This window comes from Aotus nancymaae, unplaced genomic scaffold, assembly GCF_030222135.1.
Source record: "Aotus nancymaae isolate 86718 unplaced genomic scaffold, 86718_ANA_hifiasm-v0.15.2.pri h1tg000003l, whole genome shotgun sequence".
NCBI classification, from domain to species: Eukaryota; Metazoa; Chordata; class Mammalia; order Primates; family Aotidae; genus Aotus; species Aotus nancymaae.
In genome coordinates this window covers 64,569,360-64,592,456 of record NW_026988414.1, presented here as the reverse complement: position 1 = coordinate 64,592,456, position 23,097 = coordinate 64,569,360, and the positions used below count along the sequence as shown (strand labels likewise).

At 35.9% G+C, this 23,097-nt stretch overlaps 1 protein-coding gene across 5 annotated transcripts in view; it reads left to right on the top strand.

The window, feature by feature from the left end:
* Positions 1-23,097, top strand: part of KDM4C (lysine demethylase 4C) — a 390,541-nt gene that overhangs the window by 268,101 nt on the left and 99,343 nt on the right. For all 5 annotated transcript variants that reach the window (XM_012451385.2, XM_012451384.2, XM_064381825.1 and 2 more), the window contains 2 exons: positions 1,520-1,575; positions 3,891-3,999. In XM_012451385.2, coding sequence (XP_012306808.2) covers positions 1,520-1,575; positions 3,891-3,999 — 165 coding nt within the window. The remainder of the gene's footprint in view (positions 1-1,519; positions 1,576-3,890; positions 4,000-23,097) is intronic.

Sequence of the window (23,097 nt, the reverse complement as noted above, 5' to 3'; positions counted from 1 at the left end):
CCCACTTTGATACTAACATTTTCATGTATACAATGAAAGCACTTGACCTTGTTTTGTTTCTATTTTCATTCATTCATTTTCTTTCTTACCTCCTCTTTCTCTGTAGAAAGTGTGGTAAATTACTGGAAAAATACCTAAAATTTAGAACTTATAAAATGAATGACCAGAGTTCTCATTTTCAGTATTTGGACAGTGAAATTTTGCTTTCCTGGTGTGATTCATCAAAACCAGTTATTCCAAAGACCTCTAGGATATGGCTTTGTGGCCTGGATAGAGAAAATTCTTCATAAGTTGTCATTTCCTTGAGCTAGATTTATAATGGATTCAAGTCAATACACACAGTGTATCTTTTACTACTCTGAATCCAGGAAGTTTCATGTAGAGGTACAGAGACTTTTCAGACACACAAACCTGTTGGACATTTCTGGTTGTTTGCATTTATTACTGCCTAACAAAAGTTAAACAGATATATGATTCTTTCCAGTTCTTTCTGTATCGTTCTCCTCAGAAAAGTAAAAGCTATGAAGTTTCACATCTCATTAATAGTAGATCAGTTAGATGGATTCCTTGTAAAGCTAGGCAAAATTGTTAAAATTTGTTAAAGGACATCACCTTAATGGACAGGGTAAAGAGGTTTTGTGTATAAAGTTTGGAGGAAAAAAAACCCAAATAACTTACACAGATTTAAAAAATGTATTAATGCAGAAAATTGGGAAGACAAGCTTGAAGCTAAAAATTTTACTTAGGTATTTAATGTAAAAACGTTTTAGGTTAGGAGAAGGCAGTGCACTGCTCTCCAGTCCTGCTTTTCCTGGTCTTTTCCATGAGAGTGTAGTGAGAAATAACTAACAAAATCTATATTTGTAGCAGTTGGAGTCATGTTGGAGTGGAAAATTCCATGCTAAGGAAAGACACATAAGAGTGCTGAAAGGATAAGCTTATGTAGGAAGGATAAAGCAAAACGTTTCATGGTGCTGTTTTCTTGGGCTGGATAGCTGGGGGTTGATAAGAACACTTTCCAATGCTATTTGTCCACAGAAAGAGTGAGGCCCAAATGGTACTTTGGTGAAAAGAATATCTTTTAAAAATAGCCTCTTGCTTATGCTTGTATCAGAGAGAAGCCTCCCCAGACTCCATTCATTAGCCACTCTGTATCCAGGAGTGAATTCCCATTGTGTATGCATTCTCTGCTCTAGAATTCTTGCACATACTTCTCTGGACTTCCAAGTTCTCTGTGTCACAGCTTTCCTTTGATGACAGTGTCAATTTAAAATGATACCAGGTTCATGATGGTTACCTCTGGGAGAATTTTACACTCTAAACATTTAGGGGGTGTACCTTTACCATTCCCTCCATCTTTCCTTTTTGAACTTGTCAGAGTTAGATAGACCTTCATGTAATTCCTGATGGTTTTAATTTTAGAATGAAAAATTAGGATTTCTAAGACTATTTAGATGAATGGTAATGACTTTTGTTATGTGGGTCTGGTCATCGTGTGGTATTTTCTCCCCCCCCCCAGGAATGCTGTCTCTGCAATTTGAGAGGAGGTGCTCTTAAGCAAACTAAGAACAACAAGTAAGTAATACATTAATTGTTTTGAATTTCATTATTTTTCTTTCTTCATACTAGAACCTTTGGATGACAGTTCACTTTACCTCTCATTGTATACATGATTTCAAAGCTTTTGCTGCTCAGATCTGAGGTTGGAATTTTGTGCTTCAGAGATGTCTGCTGTTAGCACTCTCATCTCTGCCGGGCAAGAGTAGACCAAGTTATGCTTCTGTTCTTTGTATTTGACACCATGATAAATAACCCCTCTTTTACTTGCAGAGTTTTAAGACTGAAGGCAGCCCTTATCATCCTGGTGCCATTAGAATCCTGGTGTTTAATATGATGGATGCTATTGGTCTGTTGAAAGCAGGGCATACCTGAGAACATGAAACTGTGATCTTCTGATTAAATCAGTCATAACAATGATAATAAAACAAAACCATTTACTTTTTACATTAGCAAATTAACAAGAATGTATGTGTACTAAATTAGAAAAGATAGGGAGAAAACATTGATATTAAGATTTAAAGGGATCAGGTAGAGAATATGAAAAGAGTCTTGAAAGAGAGTCATAAGTGAACATAAAAGGAAGGCAATCTAGTTTTTATGACTGTTCTGCATGGATTTTATTTTTATTTTCATGACCAGGTTTTAATATTGAAAATAGGGCCAAAGCTTATTTCAGGGTCTGCTGGAATAGAGACATGTCAAAATAACTTAGGCAGATTTTGCAGGCTGGCCCTTGAGGGCTGGATTCAGGTCCAAGATATGTTTTGTTGGACCCATGCAGCATTTTATAAATTTCATCTAAAATTTTAAAACTGAGAGATTTTTACATAAAAATCCAGATTTTCACCTTTAATTGAAAATGATTATATATTCCTGTAAGGCAATAATAACAAGTTGGGATGAGAACCCAGTGTCAGTGGGGTAGGTGCTCCTCAGTTCACCATGATTTCCTAGTATATGTGTATTTGCTTGCATCCCACCTGACCTCCTGGGCACTAGAGTTAGGACTCCTGGTATAATGTGATAGTGGAGTTAGCATAATTTTATACATTTGCACATGTTTCTGATTGCTTGGAAGGAGGAGTGAAGGTATTTATCATTATTACCTTGATAAAATTTATTGTAAGGAACCATAAGTTTTGCTTAATTTTGGATCATCTTCTTTCACAGTCCTGTCTGTTATGATTGGCACTGTACTAAAAAGTCTTCACTTGTTCTTGGATACTGCACTGAATGCCAGACTGTGAGATGGTTTAGGTGGTTCCTGTAAAAACACAGGTGATAAGAAGTTCTCTTCCTATGCTTGGACCACAACAGAAAGCAATAGTGTTTTCTATAGAATCATAGTATTTATTTCGACATGGAAGAATGCCCTGGTGGAGTTGATACTTGTTCTCTCTTCCTGTGGTCTTGAACGACAGGATAGAGTATGATGCTGTTTGAGTGAAGTAAATACGCTTTGGCTTAAAAATAGATTGATGGATTTGACAGTTCTTTCAAGATCTCATGACTCTATATTTATTTTGGGATATAACATTTATGAGACACTTAATTATATTCGTGGGAAGTTTGTCACTTTTCAAAATATGAGAGAAGATACTAGGATTTAAGTAGGAAACAAGGGTACAAGATAAACTTCATTTCTCTTTGTCTCTGGATTCCTTTGACTATAGTAAGGTTGCAGCAAGAAACTAATTAATTAAAGATTAACATTAATTCTTTTTTTTTTTTTTAAAAGATGGGGTTTCACCATATTGGTCAGGCTGGTCTCGAACTCCTGACCTCAGGTGATCCGCCCACCTCAGCCTCCCAAAGTGCTGGGATTACAGGTGTGAGCCACCGCGCCCGGCAGCATTAATTCTTTTGGAAAACTTTTGCTCTTGAACAAGTTTGCTTCATGGCATTTGTATTATTTAAAAAGGTTGTATGCTGTAGCCAGTCATACCTTTTATTAATTGAACTAATCTTTTGCCACATATTGATTAGCTTAAATACATTAAGCACATGCCTATTCCAGCGTCAAATGAAATAAGAAACCAACATTTCAGTATTTTGCAGATCAAGTGTAAAAAAATGCGTACATGTTAATAGGATTGAGTCCTGGACCTGTGCCAGCTCTTCATGGTACAATACTGTTGGGCACCTGTGGTACTGAGTCTGCCCAGGTATCATTCAGGAGGTTTGCAGTTCAGAATCTGTTTGTGATTGATGTAGGCTTTTGGCTTTCTTGCTCATCTGTGTTTTTCCCATTTGTGAGAATTGGCATCACCATGTTGAAGTATGTAAGTTTAGGGAATGTTTGTTGATGTTTAATGTCTCCTTTCCTGTAGGTGGGCTCATGTCATGTGCGCTGTTGCGGTCCCAGAAGTTCGATTCACTAATGTCCCAGAAAGGACACAAATAGATGTAGGCAGAATACCTTTACAGAGGTTAAAATTGGTGAGTGGCAAAGCTTCTTTTTTACCTCATAAATTAGTGTTAATTTCCAGTTACGAATTTTTCTGTAAATGCACACATTCCCAAGATATATTTTCTCCTTGCTTCCTTTTGTTTCCACCCTTATTTTCTTTTGGCCTACACTCATTTATTCTTACAAATTCTTTTCCTGTTATACTCTAAGTCTGCATACAGCCTTCCTCAAATTCTGTCTGAAATGAGAAAAAAGATATTAATACATTTCCTGAATTAATGTGAACTTTCAAACTATAGGTTATCTGGTAATGTTTGTCAGTATTGGAGGTGAGCCATCTAACTCTATTTAAATTGTTTGGTTTTTCTCTCTTAACTCTCTTTGGTTGGTCTTAACCTAGCAAAATGTATCTAACCTAATTTCATTATCTCTTCACCAAGAAGAGACACACAGAGAAATAAAGAAGCTTTTATTATTACAAAAATATTTTCTCGGCCGGGCGCGGTGGCTCACGCCTGTAATCCCAGCACTTTGGGAGGCCGAGGCGGGTGGATCACGAGGTCAAGAGATCGAGACCATCCTGGTCAACATGGTGAAACCCCGTCTCTACTAATACAAAAAATTAGCTGGGCATGGTGGCGCGTGCCTGTAATCCCAGCTACTCAGGAGGCTGAGGCAGGAGAATTGCCTGAACCCAGGAGGCGGAGGTTGCGGTGAGCCGAGATCGCGCCATTGCACTCCAGCCTGGGTAACAAGAGCGAAACTCCGTCTCAAAAAAAAAAAAAAAAAAAAAAAAAAAATTTTCTCACTCATGAATAGTTACAAGTCACTTAATATGCTAAACTCTCTGGCCTGTTCAGAAACTGTCATAAAAATCTTCCTGTTGGTTTCCATTAAGAGTATTTTTCATTGAAAATATAGGCCTTTATTATTTCTAACATTGAAGTAACTTTGTGTTTTGTTCAATTATGAACCAACAGATCATTAGTTTAGGCCCTTGTATTGCATACCTAATTAGAACTTTCCTTAAAGTTCAACTGCATGACCTTAATATATTGGAGCACGTCTTGCAGGTGGATTTAAAACTCTAGAATTTCCCAAGTCCTTGTTATTTTCCATTGAAGGTCTTTCCACTGTACAGCAGTGGAAAGTACCATCACCATGACTCTTTCTTCTTGACTGTTGCTTGATTTCTCACTGCTCTTTTCCCTAACAGGGAGCTGGGTGTTCCATCTCTGGGCCTGTCTCATAGGAACTCAAAATCTAGTGTACTGTCTTGTTTTCCGAGAAGTGAAAGTGAACACCGTTATTTGCCATCATACCTCCATCAAGAATTTCACTTCAGCAGGAAATATGTGGGCCTTTCATGGAACTGATGATGCTGTGGGCTGGTGTGAGCAGTGGGCCTAGGATACTCAGCATGTGGCAATTGGAAGTTTTGTAATCTAAGTTGGAAGTGAGTGGGCCATTTAAATGACCCTCTAAAGGTCACAGTGACTATCAGAAGTAGTAAGAACAGAGTATAATTCTTTAGCTCCTCAACTCTCATAGGAAAGGTTGAAATCTTATACCCTGATTACCAAACAAAAAGACACCAAAAAACATTTGCAAGATTTAGGACTTTGAGACCTGATATCCAAAAAAACATTGAACTACCACATTTTAAATAATTTAATGTTCAGTGTTACAAATATTAACATTTTAATTTTTTTTCTGATTATAAAAGTAATATATATTTGTCCAAATCCCAACACCACCTTTTAAAGTTACCTTTGTTTCTGTCTTCTGTTGCCAGTGCAGTACCCCTCAGAAGGAGTAGTCCCTGTTGTTGAGGCTGCCTCCACAGGCCTATGTCTTGGCTTCTCTAGTCCATAAATACTTCCTTAAACATTTAACATTACCTGCACCAGTCCCAAAGGGTTTTTGAGAGAATAGCAGGGAAGGGTGGCCCGGTTATTTCAACCACATTCAGGGTGTATGGCTAGAAATATGATAATTGCATCTAAAGATGGTAAAGCTTGTCGCTTTCCTCACAGTGCTGTGCTTCATCTTGATCGTGCATGTCACGTATTTCTCATGGAGTGTTTGCTTCCTTAAGTAATCGGTACCTTAAAAAGAGCATGTCTTAACTGAATGTCATAGCATCTAAAGTCTATTCAAATGACAACACAGAGCTGTGCTTACAGATATAAGCTGATATCTGTGAAGTATTTTTGGATGAAAATAGCAGCCTATAGACCAGTTTATTTTTCATATAATTTTATATTTATGGAAAGTTTCTTAGAATGATCCTCATCAAAGCGCTTATTGTAGTTACCTTTAGTGGAATAGTAATATGAGAAGAAACTTCATTTGGGGGAAGAATCACCCAGTTTCTAATAGTTTGACAGGGGCAATGACCAGAAGTCTGGATTCTTTTTCACCAAGAGTCCTCAGGAAGGAAACATCACCCTTGTGAGTCCACTGTAGTCCAGTGTCTATGCCCCAGTCTTCATGATGTTCCATGGTGATCAGACTCAGAAAGGCTGGCTTTGAATGATGCACTTTACTTATATAGGGAATGAAACACGCTTTTCCAGGGAATAAGATGCTCTGCCCTGTATGTCGTGTTAAGGGTACACTTTGCTGACATAGGCATTCTTCTGAAGTTTAAATGGCAGTCTAACAAATTCATAGCTGGCAGGAAAGCAGAGTGGTTTTGTGCGGCATTTCATCTAGGCCAAAGTAAGTGCAGGTAGGCTATTTTATTCTGCCTGTTTCATAAATATATGTGTCTGCTGATGTCAGTTTCAATAATTTTTCTGGAGCTGTAGACATTCCTTTTCTGAATTCTAGACTGTCCACCCTGCCTTCACAATTGTACAACTGGAAAATAATAAGAATTATTTAGATGTCATAATCAGTTTGTTGCACCAAACAATTATCACTTATCTTGCCAAATAGTATACATTTTTGAATAAGACACAGTTTTTGTTCTCTCAACCTTGGCACTATTGACGTTTTAGAGCAGATAATTCTTTGTTGTGGAGGACTGTCGTGTGCATCGTAGGATTCCAGCATCCTTCACCAAACAGGCATTACCATCCATCCCCTGGGAGGCAAAATCACCCTTATTTAAGAACCCACTCGTCTACAGGGAAGACATAGACATAAAGAGAATATTTTAAATATTTGTCATTTTTAGAGAATATCTTGGTTGGAAGGACTGAATTCAAGACTGACAGAATGGAAATCCTTCAATGTTTTTAAAAACAATCCTGGAATTTTTTTCTTTTTTCAAATCCAGATTTCTTTTATGTCAACAAAGCAATAAAGTCTAGTAACGTGCATATTAGCTACTATATAATAATAATAATTGTTATTATTGTATTTTTAGTAGAGACACGGTTTCACCATATTGGCCAGGCTGTTCTTGAACTCCTGACCTTGTGATCTGTCTGCCTTGGCCTCCCAAAGTGCTGGGATTACAGGAGTGAGCCACCACGCCCAGCCATAATTATTAATTATGTAATCTGATTTGGCAATTTAACATTACCTATTCTTATAGAAATTGAACAACCAAATTGAATACTAATTAAGTTTCACCTAAGATTAAAATTCTGTGATATATGTATATATGCACATAGTAGTCACTGGGTAAATATTTATTAAATGAATAAAAGGCAGCAAATCATTATTCATTATTTGTGCTTCAGGCTTAAAATGATTCTGGTTGGAGGGTTTTGATCAGACAATAACAAATGGCCTGTGCCTTTCCACTGTTTCTTCTTTAAATGTAAAAGTAGAGAATTCACACACATCTCTGCATACTGCTCTAAAGCAAGGCATTACTTTAGCTAGCTGCATCACAGGGGACATATGATTAAATCGTAGAGTCCAGCAGTACTCCAGAGAGCCTATGAAGCATGCATGTGGTACTCGTCTCGTTGGTTGAAAATTCTGATCTTGGAACGTCTGGTCGGCTGGGGATTGAAAACAAGTGGACAAGTGGTTCATCCCTGAAGCAGCAGCAAGGGCTGCATCTCTTCAGTCCCCACCAGGTGGTGCTGGTGCACCAGTTTCTTATGTTGTTCTTAAACTACCACCTCCCTTCTCTAGTGCCTAACCAGAGCTCTGCCCACACAGAGAAGCAGGGTGGAGGAGGAGGGATTGTTGTACACTGAGCTGCTTTAGCCTAAAGAATGGCAATAAGGCATCGAAAGTGCTGCTCGTGATGCATTCAAAGTACTGAAGAATTCCAAAGGACAATTTTTTAGTTTAGTTTTCATTTAGCTGTATAAAAAGAGCTGCTTTCCCTTGGGGCAAGTTAGAGATTTTCTGAAAAAGTAATAAGCAACCCTAGTAACAACTAGTAACTGCAAGAGGCTGATAGAATGACTGGTGGGCAAGCATAAGTTTAGAATGTCTTCCAATATATGAAAGCCGTTTATTTTAAAAATGCTCATTATTAACAGTTTTTCTAGAATATAGAATACTGGAATTTATGCAGAGGTGGAATATTTTGGTAACACTTTTGTTAGTCTTTTATTTATTTAGAGCTTCAACCTACAGCTTTTGAAAAGCTCCTCTGTTAAATTATTAAGGAGAATTTTGTGGAGGATATAAGAAAGGATTTGTTTACTTGAGCAGATTTTTCCTCTTTTGTATAATGGCCAGTTTGTAGAAGATGAAAACAGATGGAAAACAACCTTCGGTGCTCTTCTGTGGATCTGTTGATCCTAAAATCGTGTGTGCTTCATGGAGATCCTTTAACTCATCCAGCCACCTTGCTTGGTAATGTCACAGGTGTGGCCTTCGTTCATCATACAATTAAATGTACAACAATGATGACATTAGGTTTATTTTCAAGACATTCTATTTTCTTTCATTCTGTGTCTAATTTTAAATACTTTAATAATTAACTTTTAAAAAACTAGAACATTTAGCGAGAAATAAGTTTGGTTATAGTGGTCTCCATTCAATTAAATTTTTTCTTTCTTTCTTTTTCTTTAACAATATTTCACTTTTGTGTAAACTAATTATTAACATAATTGCTGCCCCAGCCAAAAATATGCTAAAGGTTGCTATCAAAAAGTACCAGATTATTAACTAGAGTCATCCTGTTATAGGGAAGAAATGAAAATGTTAAGAAATCGTAAGAAATGAAAAGTTACCTGCATGGGCAAAGGGCTGCCGTATCCAAAAGGGAGAACCATTTTCTCTGTCAACTTAAGCATTCTTCTGATATTTAATGAAGGTTTTATATTACTTAGTATTTGTAGTACCTGCCCATTAAAATGAATTCCTTTGCTTCTGAATGACTTTTCTGTTTGGGAAGTTATTGCTGTGGCAAGTCCTATTACTGCAAACCCCTTCTCTGTGCCCTGTGGCACCTTCTCTGTTCATCAAGAAGATATGCTAGCATTGGGACTTTGTAGGACAATAGGAGGCTACTGAGGACATTTTCTTCTCCTTACGTAAGTAAGTGTGCTCAGGGATAGCCAGTCTAGGGATTTGTGTGAAGTCACAAGTTATTGGTATGCCTGAGGGCTAAAAGAAAAGAACTGACCCCAGATGGTATAGATTTAGAATTTATTCAGAATTTTTTCCTTTTCTTCTTTCTATCTTGTTTTCTCTACTCATGTTTGATTGACCATAGTCATAACTGAATCTCTGGAAGAAGAGCAAAATTGTGCAAAGACGAAAACAACGAAACATAGAGATATATAAAAAACACATTAAGATAGAATGCCCTGTTTTGTTTTTACAGTATAAAAGTGATTAGGAAGAAGAATTAAGGATGGGACTTGAGAGATAACAAATGATGTTTTTATAGTTTGATCACACAGAAAGAAGAAGGCGGTAGGGTTTGGAAGCAGATCACCATGAAAAGATTTGATTATAAACTTTAAGGGAAGGACATTTGAAAAATCTAACAAAAGGAGTAAAGAAAAGTATGGATTTCTGGTAGTTGCTGTGTGTTTACTATGAATGTTTATTGTATACACTGATCACTTCCTGCAGCTTAAATTAATTAAAGGTCTGTGATATTTTTGTAAATAAATCAGCAAAGCAGGTTTGTGGGTTTTAAGAAATCTTAGGAAGTTGTAGCAGAACCTAAATGCAACCATTAGTTTTAAATACTGTATTTGGAGATAAAGTTTTCAAATAGGACTGTTGTATGAATATTCAAATATTCATCTTTCAATTACATCTTTCAATGCAGTGGATGTCTGTTGTGATTGCTGTCATTGCATTAAAAACTTGGCATTGTTCATTGGTCACAAATGCATCCGTCCTCACAGTGGAATAGCACAGTGCCTTTGGTTTCTATATCTGTGGACATTTTTAGCACTTTTACATTTGAAATCCTATTTCTGCAACCAAATAGAGGGAGAAATGAATTTCGGAATAGCTGGATTTGCCCCTGGGCATTCACAGTGACCTCCTATTTGTATTTGACAAGTGAACGAAGCACAGGCACAAGCATTCTCTGAGTGAAGAACATTATTTTGAAAAGGAATTTACACTTCAATGATGACTGAGTTACAAGCCTTTCAGTATCTGGCTGAGGCCATACTATTCTGTTTAGAAGCCTCTGTACACTTTAAAATTTGTACCTGAAGGCAAATAATAGTGAACCTGAAAGCCAAAGATTATAGTTTTGAAAGATACATCAATTCTGAAAATAGAGTGGTTTTACTGTGGTTTTCCATCTGAAGAGTTGAATCAAGGGGGAAAACACAATCCCGCTTCCTATTTCTTAAACGAAGGCACATGTTCTCTTGCTAACTGACTCATGTTATCAGATTTATTGAATACTAAAAATATAATTATTGAGAGATAGAGATAGAGTTTACCTCTTGTTCTGTAAGATTACTCAGAGTTGTATTTAGTTAACGTTACAGCAATGTTCATGAGCAACTTGGCTTTCTTTCTAAAGGAATCAAGGTTGTATTTGACAGGGCCTCTGTTAATGCATTTTAGGAAATGTAAAGACATATTGATTATCTTTCATCATGCTAAAAGAAAAGAAGTAGTATTGTAAAAGCAATCAAAAAAAGTCATTGTGTTGCACATTAACTCATGTACCGATTTATTCACAGGCTCAGATATTTTTAAAGACGAGAAATTCTAAGAAAATAATAAACATTGACAATGATGAGAAAATTTATTGCTTAAACAGTAATCAGTAATGTTAATGTGCACAAAATGTGCTTTGAATAGTGAACTATTCTAAAGGAAGATCAAGAGATACTATACTACAGATGACATGGTGGTATATGGTATCCTATTATTTAATAAGTCCAGTATAAAATTATATAACATCATTGAGATAATGGTCTTCAGAATTTCAACATACCCGTCTCCAACTTTGTAAGGTCTTTAAATAAGTGTAGTGCGAAAAAAAAAGTACATTAGTAGCTGTATAGTACTTAACTGTCAGAATGATTTGCTACAGGGACTAGATCCTATTGCAAGCTGTCAAATTTGTATATTGCTGTAATACCAAACCATAAAATCTTTTGAGTAAAATGGAAAATGTCAGATGGGCATGACTACAAATAATATACTTTCTGAAGGCTGTAGATGTCTATAGGAGAAAATGTGTAAATGCATGAAATGTTATCTTGTTACTATGGATTTTTCTTTTTCTGTTGAGAGAAAAACTGTGAGGCAAAAGGAAATTGATTGGAGTCTTTAAATTTTCAGTTTTAAAGTCACTTTTTCCTGAGGACTGATTTTAAAAACATATTAGATAAATACAACTTCAGATAATTCATGATTAAAGAGTATTGCGAAAAAAAATCTTATTTTCTAGCTTGCATTGCTGAATGGTCCATTTTTTTTTGATCTTGTCTGTGTGAGTAGTGGTTACTGACAGATCTTTTAATTGAGTGAGTGAGCCAGCTTGGAGTTTCAGAGACAGGGTCACCCCTTTCACTCTAGCACTGCCTGGGTCAATACCAACACACACATGCCAAATCGACACAGCTGTTAGACCGAGGGTTTTGCTTGGTCAGCAGTGATTGAAAGCAGAGAGGTTATAGTTTTGGGAAGATACAGTCATTATTGTATAACAATGAATTCATTATTTGTTTTTCTGAGAAGAAGATGTTCAGGAATTACTTTTCTTTGTTCCATATTTTAATATAAATTAGGTTATTCATCTCCTCAGAAAGGTATGTTTTAAAAATCTACAAAAAATGCTTTTTGTGTAAAGTGAGAACATTTTCATACTTGAAGTTACAATTTCACTGTGGTATATTTTAGATGTGGTCCCACAGTTAAATTAGGTCTTTATTTAACATGGGATCCTGGTTAGACACAGATACCAGGATGGTTTTAGCCAGCCATGGACTGGATTTATTGATCTCAATATTAAAGTTTCTCTGCATTCACCTGTATCACTCTTTCAATCACGTAATTATAAGGAGCCTCCCTTAGGTTAAGATGGACAATACAGGCTCTGGGTTAAGATGCTTGAGCCCTGTATCCTCCTCTTGGGCAACCTTGGCTATGCAGATTAACCCTCTGAAGCTCATCTGTAAACTATGGTGGTTGTGAGGATGAAATGAAAAAGTTAACAGTCTGACATTCTGACATATAGTTTGCACTTAAAGAACGTTAGCAGTATTAGCTATTGTTCTCTTAAGGGATTTTTTCCCCTTCATTTTTCTAACACTGGTAAGAACATAACTGTATTTTAAACAGCCTCTGGGCAGTTTGTAAACTACAGGAATTTTCTTTGAATGGAGTCCCATTAAACTGGAGTGTTCTGTCATCTCTGAGGGAGCAGGGCATAGAAGGGCTCTTCTGCAAACATCTGAGATTTCACCAGCTTCCCCTGCAGTTATTGTTGAAAACCATAAGATAAATAGGTTGACATTCTCTAAAATGGAAGTCCAGAAATACAGCTCTTGCTTCATTTTGAGCATGGGCATTGCAGGTTGAAAAGCAATCTTGTTCTGAATGGTTTTGCTAAAAACGCCATTTCCTTGTGTGGTGCAGCTGGGAGTCTTCAGTGGTTTGGAGCCTAGGGATGACTATGACCCGTGAGTCTGTTACTTACCAGGATACCCTCTCATCTATTTCTGGCTTTTTCCCCAGCTTCTTGTAGAGGAAATGAATTGGACAACCTCTCAGAAGGCAGTGGGGTTCTTTCAAAGCACGGGGGTCAGCAGTCGGAAGAGTTCAGTCTCTACTATGGTATCTTGGCTGAACCATTTTGCCTTTGGGGACAAATTACTGTTTGGAACAGAGCAGTGTTTCTCGAAGTGTGATTAGCAGGCTCTGTTTTCAAGCCCTTTTCAGCTATCTTAAGGCATTTAATTTTAGGCTAATGATGCAAATGTGACGGCTGGTGAAGATACTGATGTGGCAGTAAAGAAGAAACAGCTCTCCTAGACAAGGGGAAAAAAGCCCCTGATTTGCTGTGTTTGCAGATTTCATTGGTAAAAAATACTCTGACCATGTCGAATTTCAAACTAGCAATATGATGTGAACCAGCTCTCAAAATTCTTGAAACTCTGGTAGTCGCTCTCAGGAGCTTATACAGGCTTGCTCCAGCTCACTGTTGAAAATGGCTGGCGCTTACCATACATCAAACTATGACATCAAATTGCACTAGGAATATTGTATTCTTCACTGCCATGCACTTGGCATTAAAAAGAAAGCCAGTTTCACTTAAGAAGGTCCTTGAAGTTTAAAATGGTTAATTATATTAAGTCATGACTCTTGAACACGTGCCTTTTTTATATTCTGTGTGATACGATAGGAAATACTTAGAAAGCACTTCTACTGCCTCCATGCCTATAATACATGCTGGTCCTGAGGCAAAACATTTTAGTGATAGTTTTGAGGTGCATGCTGTACTACCAGCTTTTTCGTGCAACATTTTTTTTTGCTATAATGAATTCCAAACAATCATTTCTTTGATTTTCTAAAAGTGAATGACAACATTTGTTGCCCATGATAGGATTTGAGCTTTCTACATGAAAATGGGAATTTTAGAAAACTTGTATCCATCAGTGTGATAATTTCCCAGTACTTACAGCCTTTTAAGATGAGATCATTGGTGATATTAATTAATGTGGACTTTGATATTTTATAATGAAATGTGCCAACATTTAGAAGATCGGTTAACTCAGTGATATCGGTTAACTCAGTGATACTCTCACTGAGTTAACTGATCTTTTTCTATTTTTTGTTTGTTTTTTCAGCAGAATGTTGCTCTATCACCCAGGTGGGAGGGCAATGGCGCCATCATGGCTCACTGTAGCTTCTATCTCCTAGGCTTAAACGATCCTCCCACCTCATTTTAAAATCTTTTTGGTAGAATTGAGGTCTCACTGTGTTGCCCAGGCTTTAGCTTTTTTCCCATTTTGTGGCATTGGAATTGCTTAGCTTCATAGACTGAAGAAGGAATCTGGGAACTTAACCTCTTGTTCAGCAGCTTTCAACCAGTTCTCCATACTTTACCCATCACCCTAATTTCAGCACTTCCAGAGACACCTGATATCAACAGTATCTTTGGGAGGTCCTGGAGTATGAATGGTCTGGTTTTAGCTTTTTTATTTTGCCTTCTTAGGATGTAGCTTTCTTAGTTTTGCTGAAGTTGTCACTTGTCTTACTTTCTAGCTTCCCTTTTCTTTCCATTCTTTTTGTTTGTTTGATTTTGAGACAGGGCCTTGCTCTGTTGCCCAGGCTGGAGCACAGTGGTTCAGTGATGGCTCTTTGCAGTCTTGACCTCCTGGGCTCAAGTGATCCTCCCACTTCAGCCTTCTGAGTAGCTGGAAGCACAGGTTTGCACCACCATTTCCAGCTAATTTTTTATTTTTTGTTGAGATGGGGTCTTGCCATGTTGTCTAGGCTGGTCTCAAACTCCTGGGCTGAAGTGATCCTCCTGCCTTGGCCTCCCAAAGTGCTGTGATTATAAGTATGAGCCACTGTGCCCAGCCTTTTTTTTTTTTTTCATCATTTGAACTTACACTTACAGAATTATTCTCTTTACTGTTTTTTAGGGAATTTGTAGAAGGGATTTGTGTTTAGTTTTGCCTTTTAACCCAGAAATTCCATGAAGTGACCATTGATGTTTTTGATAAGGAGAAAACAATTTTCTTGACTTCTTTTTTTTTCCACTTTGAGGAGGAATTGACTTCTGAAACTATTTAGAAATATAAACTAAATTTTTCCTCATTTTAGGAGCAACAACAGAATATATGAAAATTATGGAAAACTAGACCTAAGAAGCATAAACTTTATGAAACTCTTAATTAAATTTTTGTATAAATATACTTTAATTTCTTAAAACTAGAGATAATGTTTCTGTTTATGTTTGTGGATATAAATAATTATAGGAATGAAATAATCTTAGCAAAAAATAGAATTTGCCACATATCTTTAGTAAAATAATATCCCGTAAATATGAAATTTTGGCACCGTATGTAGGAGGTAGTTTTGGGGATCAAAGTAGACAAAAAAATTCTAATTGCTTGCAGTTCTGGATTTAGTAAATTAAATATTTTAAATTAAATTAACTGGAAATATTGCTTGCAAATGAACGTTTTCGCTGTCTCAACATTTTGATGTCTAACAATTTATGGAAGATACTAGCTTGACTGTGACCATCACTTCAAAGGCCATAAGAGCAAAGAGGTCAATTCATTGCCGATGGCTAATGACCAACAGTTCCTTGCAGCATAAATTCCTGTAAGCTCTTGTTTGGTCTGTCAGGAGTGGAGCAGATTAATGTTTTTAAGGAGGGAGCAGAATTCCTGGTGGTCTCTCATTTGTTTATTCATTTATTCAATAAATATTTATTGAGGACTTACTATGTAGTTAGGTGATAAAGTTACTTCCTTTCTGGTCTTAATTATATTACTGAGTAATGGAAGTTATTGAAAGCTTTAAACCGACAATTGCACAGCAGTGTGAAAAGTTTTATTATTGTAAAAATTCAAAATGTAGTGAAGGACCTTACTAGATTTGGGCATAAGAGTTAGCAGTGTGGGAGTGTAGAATAACTTTCTGGAAGAAGCAGTGCCTAATGATGCCTAATTTGAGCCCTGGAGAGCTAGCTGGGAAGGAGGGTTCAGAAGAATGAACAGCATGCTTGGTGGTCTGGCAGTGGAGAGAAATGTAAGGTCTAGGGACTGAAATTTCACTGGAGCTGGAGCATGAAGCATGAAGTAGGAGTGCTAAGTCTCAAAAACTTCTAGGAAGCCTCAGGTCTTTTGGAGCTGTGCTGTCTGTGTGGTGACCGCTGGCTGCTTACAGCTACCCTGAACTTGGAATGGGGCAGTGTTACTGAAGAACTGAATTTTAAATTGTACTTAGCTTTAAATTTGCTGCCTGTAAAATCTCAAGCAGCTACGTTTAAAAAGTGAAGCACTTTAAATGTAACTATAGTTTTGGTAGGCCTACCTTTCACATGTAACCATCCTTAAAAATTTAATATTCAAATTGAGATGAGTTTCAAGTGTAAATACACAACAGATTTCAAAGATTTAGTATAAAAAAAGGTGTAAAATATCTGATTATTTTTATATTGTCAACATGACATTTTAGATTTATAGAGTTAAAATAAAATATATTACTAAAATCAGTTTTGCCCCTTTCTTTAAAGTTTTAAAATGGGGCTCCTAGAAAAATTTTTAAAGAAGCATATGTGGGTTATGGTGGACTTACCATGGTGGCAGCAAGGTCAGTTTTCATAATCAGTTGAAAGATGATTTTAGCATGAACCTAGGTTGGAAAGAAGTGAATTGATATGAGGCAGGGTTGGTCATACTTGGTGAATACTCAGACATGTTATGGAGCAAGACAGAATAGAGCCAAGGTCCTGACATAAACAGCTGGGTGATTGGTCCTGCCATATGCAGGACTCCTCAATACTGGAGAAGCATAGGGTTTAGTGGGAGGAATACATACTGAACTTTCTTAATCTGAGGTCATTGTAGATCATCTGGGTGTGGCTCAGAAGAGCAGTATGCTAGGGGGTTAGAATCTTACTGCTTCTAGGTATGTAGTTATTTAACAGAGTTCTCTTAGGTTAATAGGGACTGAAGGTATGTGATGTTGATTTATTATTATCAGGGGACAGTGAACAACTGTCTTCTTCTAGGTGTCTATTTGGCCATTGATGATAATGTATCTATTACCCCGTTCTCCTTTTGAAGTATAATAATCAAGTGAGACAATATGAGCTCTGGAAATTTCGTGTATATGCTCTCTTAGAATAATGGGATTTAAAAAAGTTGAAAACAAACACAAGACCAGAAGGAATTCCAGTGTTCTAGTGAAAGATAAATGTGTCTTACAGTCAATCAAGACATAATCTAACACTGGGATATTGTTGCCAAGATGTGTGGCCACCTATTAAAGGGAATTTGCATTAAGAACTACACAGAATTTTCTCAAACCCCTGAAAATGAATTTATTTCAGAATCCCTTTTAGCTTTAATTTGAAATCTTTTTACTAATAGTTTTCTGAAATGAAACTTCCTTTAGAATAAAATCTTAAACTGTAAACTTTTTTTTACCTGTTGGGAATATAAAATATATTCTACCTATCTTTCTTTAGTAATAAAATGTTTTACTTTAAATAAATGGAAAAAGTAGTCAAATAAATTGACCACTTATCATTACAGGAATAGTGCTTTAGGTTAATTAAAACTTTTAAAATTGTTTTCCTAGTGCCATCTGTTGCTTATAATTGATTTTAGAAAGTCATCAGTTTTAAACATTTATTTGCTTTGGACAAAGAAAAAAAATATGATCATGAAATATTTTTACTAAATAGCAAACATATTTCAGCAAAAAGAATCATGACATTCTGGCAAAGGTATAATTTTAATAGAGTAATGAGCTTTCTGACCAAAGCCGACTGAGCGTCATCTCATTTTTACAATGATGAATTGACTGTGTCAAAATTTGCAATCTAGTCTAGTGAAATATTTTACCGTGAAAGTTTAATTTTCATTTTTTATTTATGAAAGCGATGGTAGTGTCACAGCAGCTTATAATATGCTGGCCATTTGGTATGATTTATTTTAATAACTGTCACTTGTTGATGCGTTTAGTGATTGTTGACCCATATTCTAAAAGCTCTAAGTAGTGTGAAATATAATAAGTCAGTCTCTGTAGTTTGAAAAAGCAAAAGACAAAAAACTGTGATCCACAGGTCTTTTCCTTGCTTTCACGATGTCACAGTTCTATATTGACACCTGTTGCTTTAGAGACACTGGAGGAGTAACAGCTTTTTAAAAAACAAAAAACAACTATAATTGAGATCTACGTAAAAGGATTTCTGTCACAAAGCATATATTTGAAATATAATAAAATCATCTTCATTGCATCAGTTGGAGATTCCAGCTTGTCATCATTTTAATGGTTTTGAGAAATGTTACAGAATAAAGAGCACTTTTTTCTTTCATTCATTTATCAATTTTTATTTAACAAATACATACAGAGCTGATCATAGTGGTCTGCATTCCACGACAGGGTCATAAGATGGACAGGTCATCTCTCTCATGGGATTTACATTCTGGAAGGATGTATGGTGTCCCTCTCTCCACCCATAAAGGATTTAGATAAAGATTTTTACAGAACTTTCAAGGATGTCATTTGTTCTTTTGGTAGCATTGGAAGGCACAAGAGAAGGGCTAGAATAAAGCCTTTTTCTCAGGTATTTCTTTACAGAGATGTAATAAGCATTTCCATTTCCTAATGTCAGGATATTTATATAGTATAAATCATTTCAACAAATATACTCTTCCAAATAGTGTATATTCTTCAGGTATTATGGAATTATTTTGAGATCATTTTAGAAATGACAACAAACATCTGTTAAAAAGATCAAAATTTTAATTTTCATAGTGGTATTTGTTAACATAAAGTTTTATATTATTCAGCGCTCACAGGAAAATGAAATATCTGAGTCATGAAACACTATTCATTGTAGTACTGCTCCAAATACTATGTCTTGAAATTGTTTTTTATAGAGAATTCAGAGATTATATTGTTGTTGTTATTTGTTTTATTGTACACAGTAAAAGGCATAAACTGAGTACTGCTGCAGATATTTGCTTTAAAATTTCTCTAGGAAGAAGCCGTCCAGAGAAAATTATTTTTTGATATTATCTTCTCATGTTTCTCAAAGCAATTCATAAATATTTTTTGTATAATAATGTGAACATTACAGAACTCTTTTATTTGGCAGGTCAGCTTACAACCGAGAGGGAATCAGTGGCCCAAATATTTTTGGAAACAACAAGGAAATTTATATATTTCTCTAAGAATCCATTTTTTCATAGTTAGAAAATGAAGGAGCCAGCAGCATGAAATCACACCTTCTCTGGGCAGTCCTAGCACTTAATGTATGTGCATTTTCAGGCTTCTCAATTTAGCAGGGGCATCACCATTTAATTTCAAAACTCCATTTATCATAGTGATAGCCTTTGAACTGTTGAGTCTCTTTTTATCCTGTGTATGACAGTAGTACCATTTTTGTGCTTTTCGCCTGAGGCTGATTTGGGGACTCCTTCCCCCCACAGCTGTGGTGCATAGCCACAACATACATTCTGCGTAAAGCACAACAGTTTTTTAACTTCAGCTTGCTGTACATCTGGCGAGTGACAGCCCACCTGCATTGGGGAAAGCAAGCAAGCAAGATGTGGTTTGTCCTTAATCACATTCTTTTTCTCTGAGAGATGTTCCACTTAAATGACAGACCAAGCTTAGAGTTTAGGTTATCAGCCTGAGACATACAAGGTGCAGGGCATCTCCAAAGGAGATAAGGCTGAGTTGCACTATTAACTGTGACTTGCTTATTTGAGGTTAGAATTCAAATATGTAGATCATATAACACTCTTGGTCTTTATTTTTATGTTATATTTTTAAAGGCCTATTGTTTTAGTTACAAAAGTAATGTGTTTATCTTCAAAATATTTTTAAAATCAAAGTATGTAAAATCCAAAATGAAAGTCGTCTTTAGCTCCATGGCACTCCACAAAAGTGATCATCGTTAACATATTGGAGTAATGATTTTTGACTTTTTTCTATGGAGAAAACAACTTGGAAGATGCATCATTTTACCATGCTGTGTTAGATTTAGGAGTGTTTAAATAGCATACTATATATGTCTGATACTCTGACACATATATGTGAATCTGTTTTATAAAAATAATCAACTTTTTCTTAAGGGTGGTTGTATTTTTCCTCTTTTGGTCTTACTATAAACCCACTAGCATCGTGACATTTCAAATACATTTGCTTATCTCCCTCACTTAGAAGTTTTCCAGGCTGCATTTTGAAGCTTTTATGTAAAGTATTTAATCACCTGAATTTTACTAATGGTAGTGCCAACGGTTCCTCAGGTGTATGATTTGCTGCAAAGTATGAAAGCATATAAGCTTTGGAATCAGACAACCTGGCTTCACATCTCAACTCTGTCACATGCTAATTATTTCAGATCGTGCTGTCTGCCTTGAAACTCTGTCCTTGATTTTCCTGACAGCTCCTTGTTGTGTTCTTTCTCTTTGGCCACCTAGTTTTGGTTTCTTTGCCAGCTCCTTTCCTCTATTTCATACATGTTTGTGATGCCGTACTTTCTTTGTTTCTTTTTTTTTGAGACTGAGTTTTGCAGCCTCCTCCTGGCTTCAAGCAATTCTCCTGCCTCAGCCTCCTGAGTAGCTCGGATTACATGTGCCCGCCACCACACCCAGCCAATTTTTTTATTTTTAATGGAGATGGGGTTTCACCATGTTGGCCAGGCTGGTCTCAAACTCCTGACCTCAGATGATCCACCTGTTTCAGCCTCCCAAAGTGCTGGGATTATAGGTGTGAACCACCACACCTGGCCTATGATACTCTACTTTCTATATGAACCTTCTTCTCCCTCTACGTTGTAGGTTGAGTATTTGTAGAATCAGAATCACTGCAATAGTAGCTTTAGACGTTGTTCTGAGTGTCAAATAAGATTTGGCATAGAGTACTCCTCCAGTGCCTGGCCATAAGTGCTCAATAAATGTTCCTTCTTATTGTTATTATGATATATTGCAATCTTATTGTTATTATGATATATTACATTACTAATAGCATTACAACAGTGAAATGATGTTAAAATAACATAATAATGAATATGTAGTCTACATTTTATAAATAAATGATATTAAGGTTGTTTTAAAGTTAACTTATCATGTGGAACACATTTTCTCATACATAGAACATTACAAATATTTAACTGCAAGAAAAGTTTATAAATGTTTATTTAACTTTTTAAACAACCTTTAAATTTTGGGCCATGCCTAAAATTGTAATCCCAGCGCTTTGGAAGGCTGAGGTGGGTGGGGGGATTGCTTGGGCCTAGGAGCTCTAGGTTGCAGTGAGCCAGGATCGCACCACTGCACTCCAGTGTGGGCTGCAGAGGAAGATCCTATTTCTAAAAGCAAAACAAAACAAAACAAAAAAACTTTAAATTTTGAAATAATTACAGATTCACAGGAAGTTGTGACAGTAAAGTTATGTCTCACAATCAATTAACATTGATACAATAAGTGTATATAGTTTTATGTAACTTTATCACATGGAAATGTGGTTGTAATTGTTTCCACAAGGAAATGTAACTCCGGAAATGGGTAAAGAGAAGGTAAAGCCAACATAGTAGCAATGTATTGTGGTTTATAGCACATGTAAAAATAAAATGTATGACAATTACAATGTCAGACATGAGGTGAACTAATTGGGAATATATTAAGTTTCTCACACCAGATTTGAAGTGATATAATATTATTTGAAGATAGATTGTGATCCGATATTATAAACTCTAGTGTGTCTATGAATATTTTTAAAAGAGAGGTACAAATTCAAGCCATTAGTGGAGATAAAATGAAATAAAAATAAATTTAGCTAAATCAAAAGCAGGCGGAACAAGTGGAAAAAGGAACAACAAACAGACCTTACAAAATCAAACGATCAAGTATTTGTTACAGTTTGGGAACTTAGGTGACATGGCAAATTTCTTATAAGAAACAAAACATCAAAACTCACCCAATCAGAGATAGATAAGTAAGAAGTAGTGTTTATTTATTAATGGAGTTGCATTTGTAAATAAAAATCTTTCTAGACTAAAACTCCAGGCCTGGATGCTGTCTTTGGCGTATTGTAAATTTCAGTATTACGATGTAAAATGTTAAAGGAAGAAATTATAGCAGTTCTACCTAAACACTTTCCAAAAATTAGAAGTGAAGGGAACACCTCCCAATTCATTGCATGAGACCAGCATAACCCTGATAATCAAACCTTGGAAAGACATTATAAAAAAGGAAAACTACAGACCAATATTCATCATGAATATACATTTCAAAAAATCCCCAACAAAATATTAGCAAGCTGAATCAGCAGTATGTAAAAACTTAATTGGGTTTATCCTGAGAACATAAGGCTGGTTTAATGCTTTTTAAATCAATCAGTATAATTAGCTATATTAACAGAGTAAAGAAAACCATAGGATTAATATACTGGAGAAAAAAACATTAAACTAGATTTAACATTGATTCCCAATAAAAACTCACAGCAAACTATCCATAGAAAGAACTTCCTCATTCTAGTAAAGCAGACTTACGAAAACCCACCACGAACATTAGGCTTAATGGTGATAACACTGAATTCTTTCCTCCTTATGACTGTGAACAAGGTAGTGAATTCAGTTCCCATCACTCCTATTCAACCTCATACTGAATGCAAGTCCTAACTTGTGCTACGAGGCAAGAAAAATGAATTGGAGTATTAATGATCGGAGGAAGACATGATTATTTCCATAAGTCCCAAAGAAACTAATAAAATCAATGAATGAGTATGTCAAGTTTTCAGGGTACAAATTTAAATTTTTTTTATTGTATTTCTATATGCTAGCAATGAAAAATTGGAAAGTTAATAAAAATGCATTTCCATTAATGCCGGAATAATAAAATACTTAAAATATAACACAAAAGCATATATGCAAAATTTGCATGTTGAAAACGGTAAAACGCTAATAAAGGAAATCAAATAATAGCTAAATAAGTAGAAAGTTACACCTGATGGGAAGATGCAGTGTTGTTAAAATATTAGTTCTCCACCAAATTGATCTGTAGATTCAATGTAAT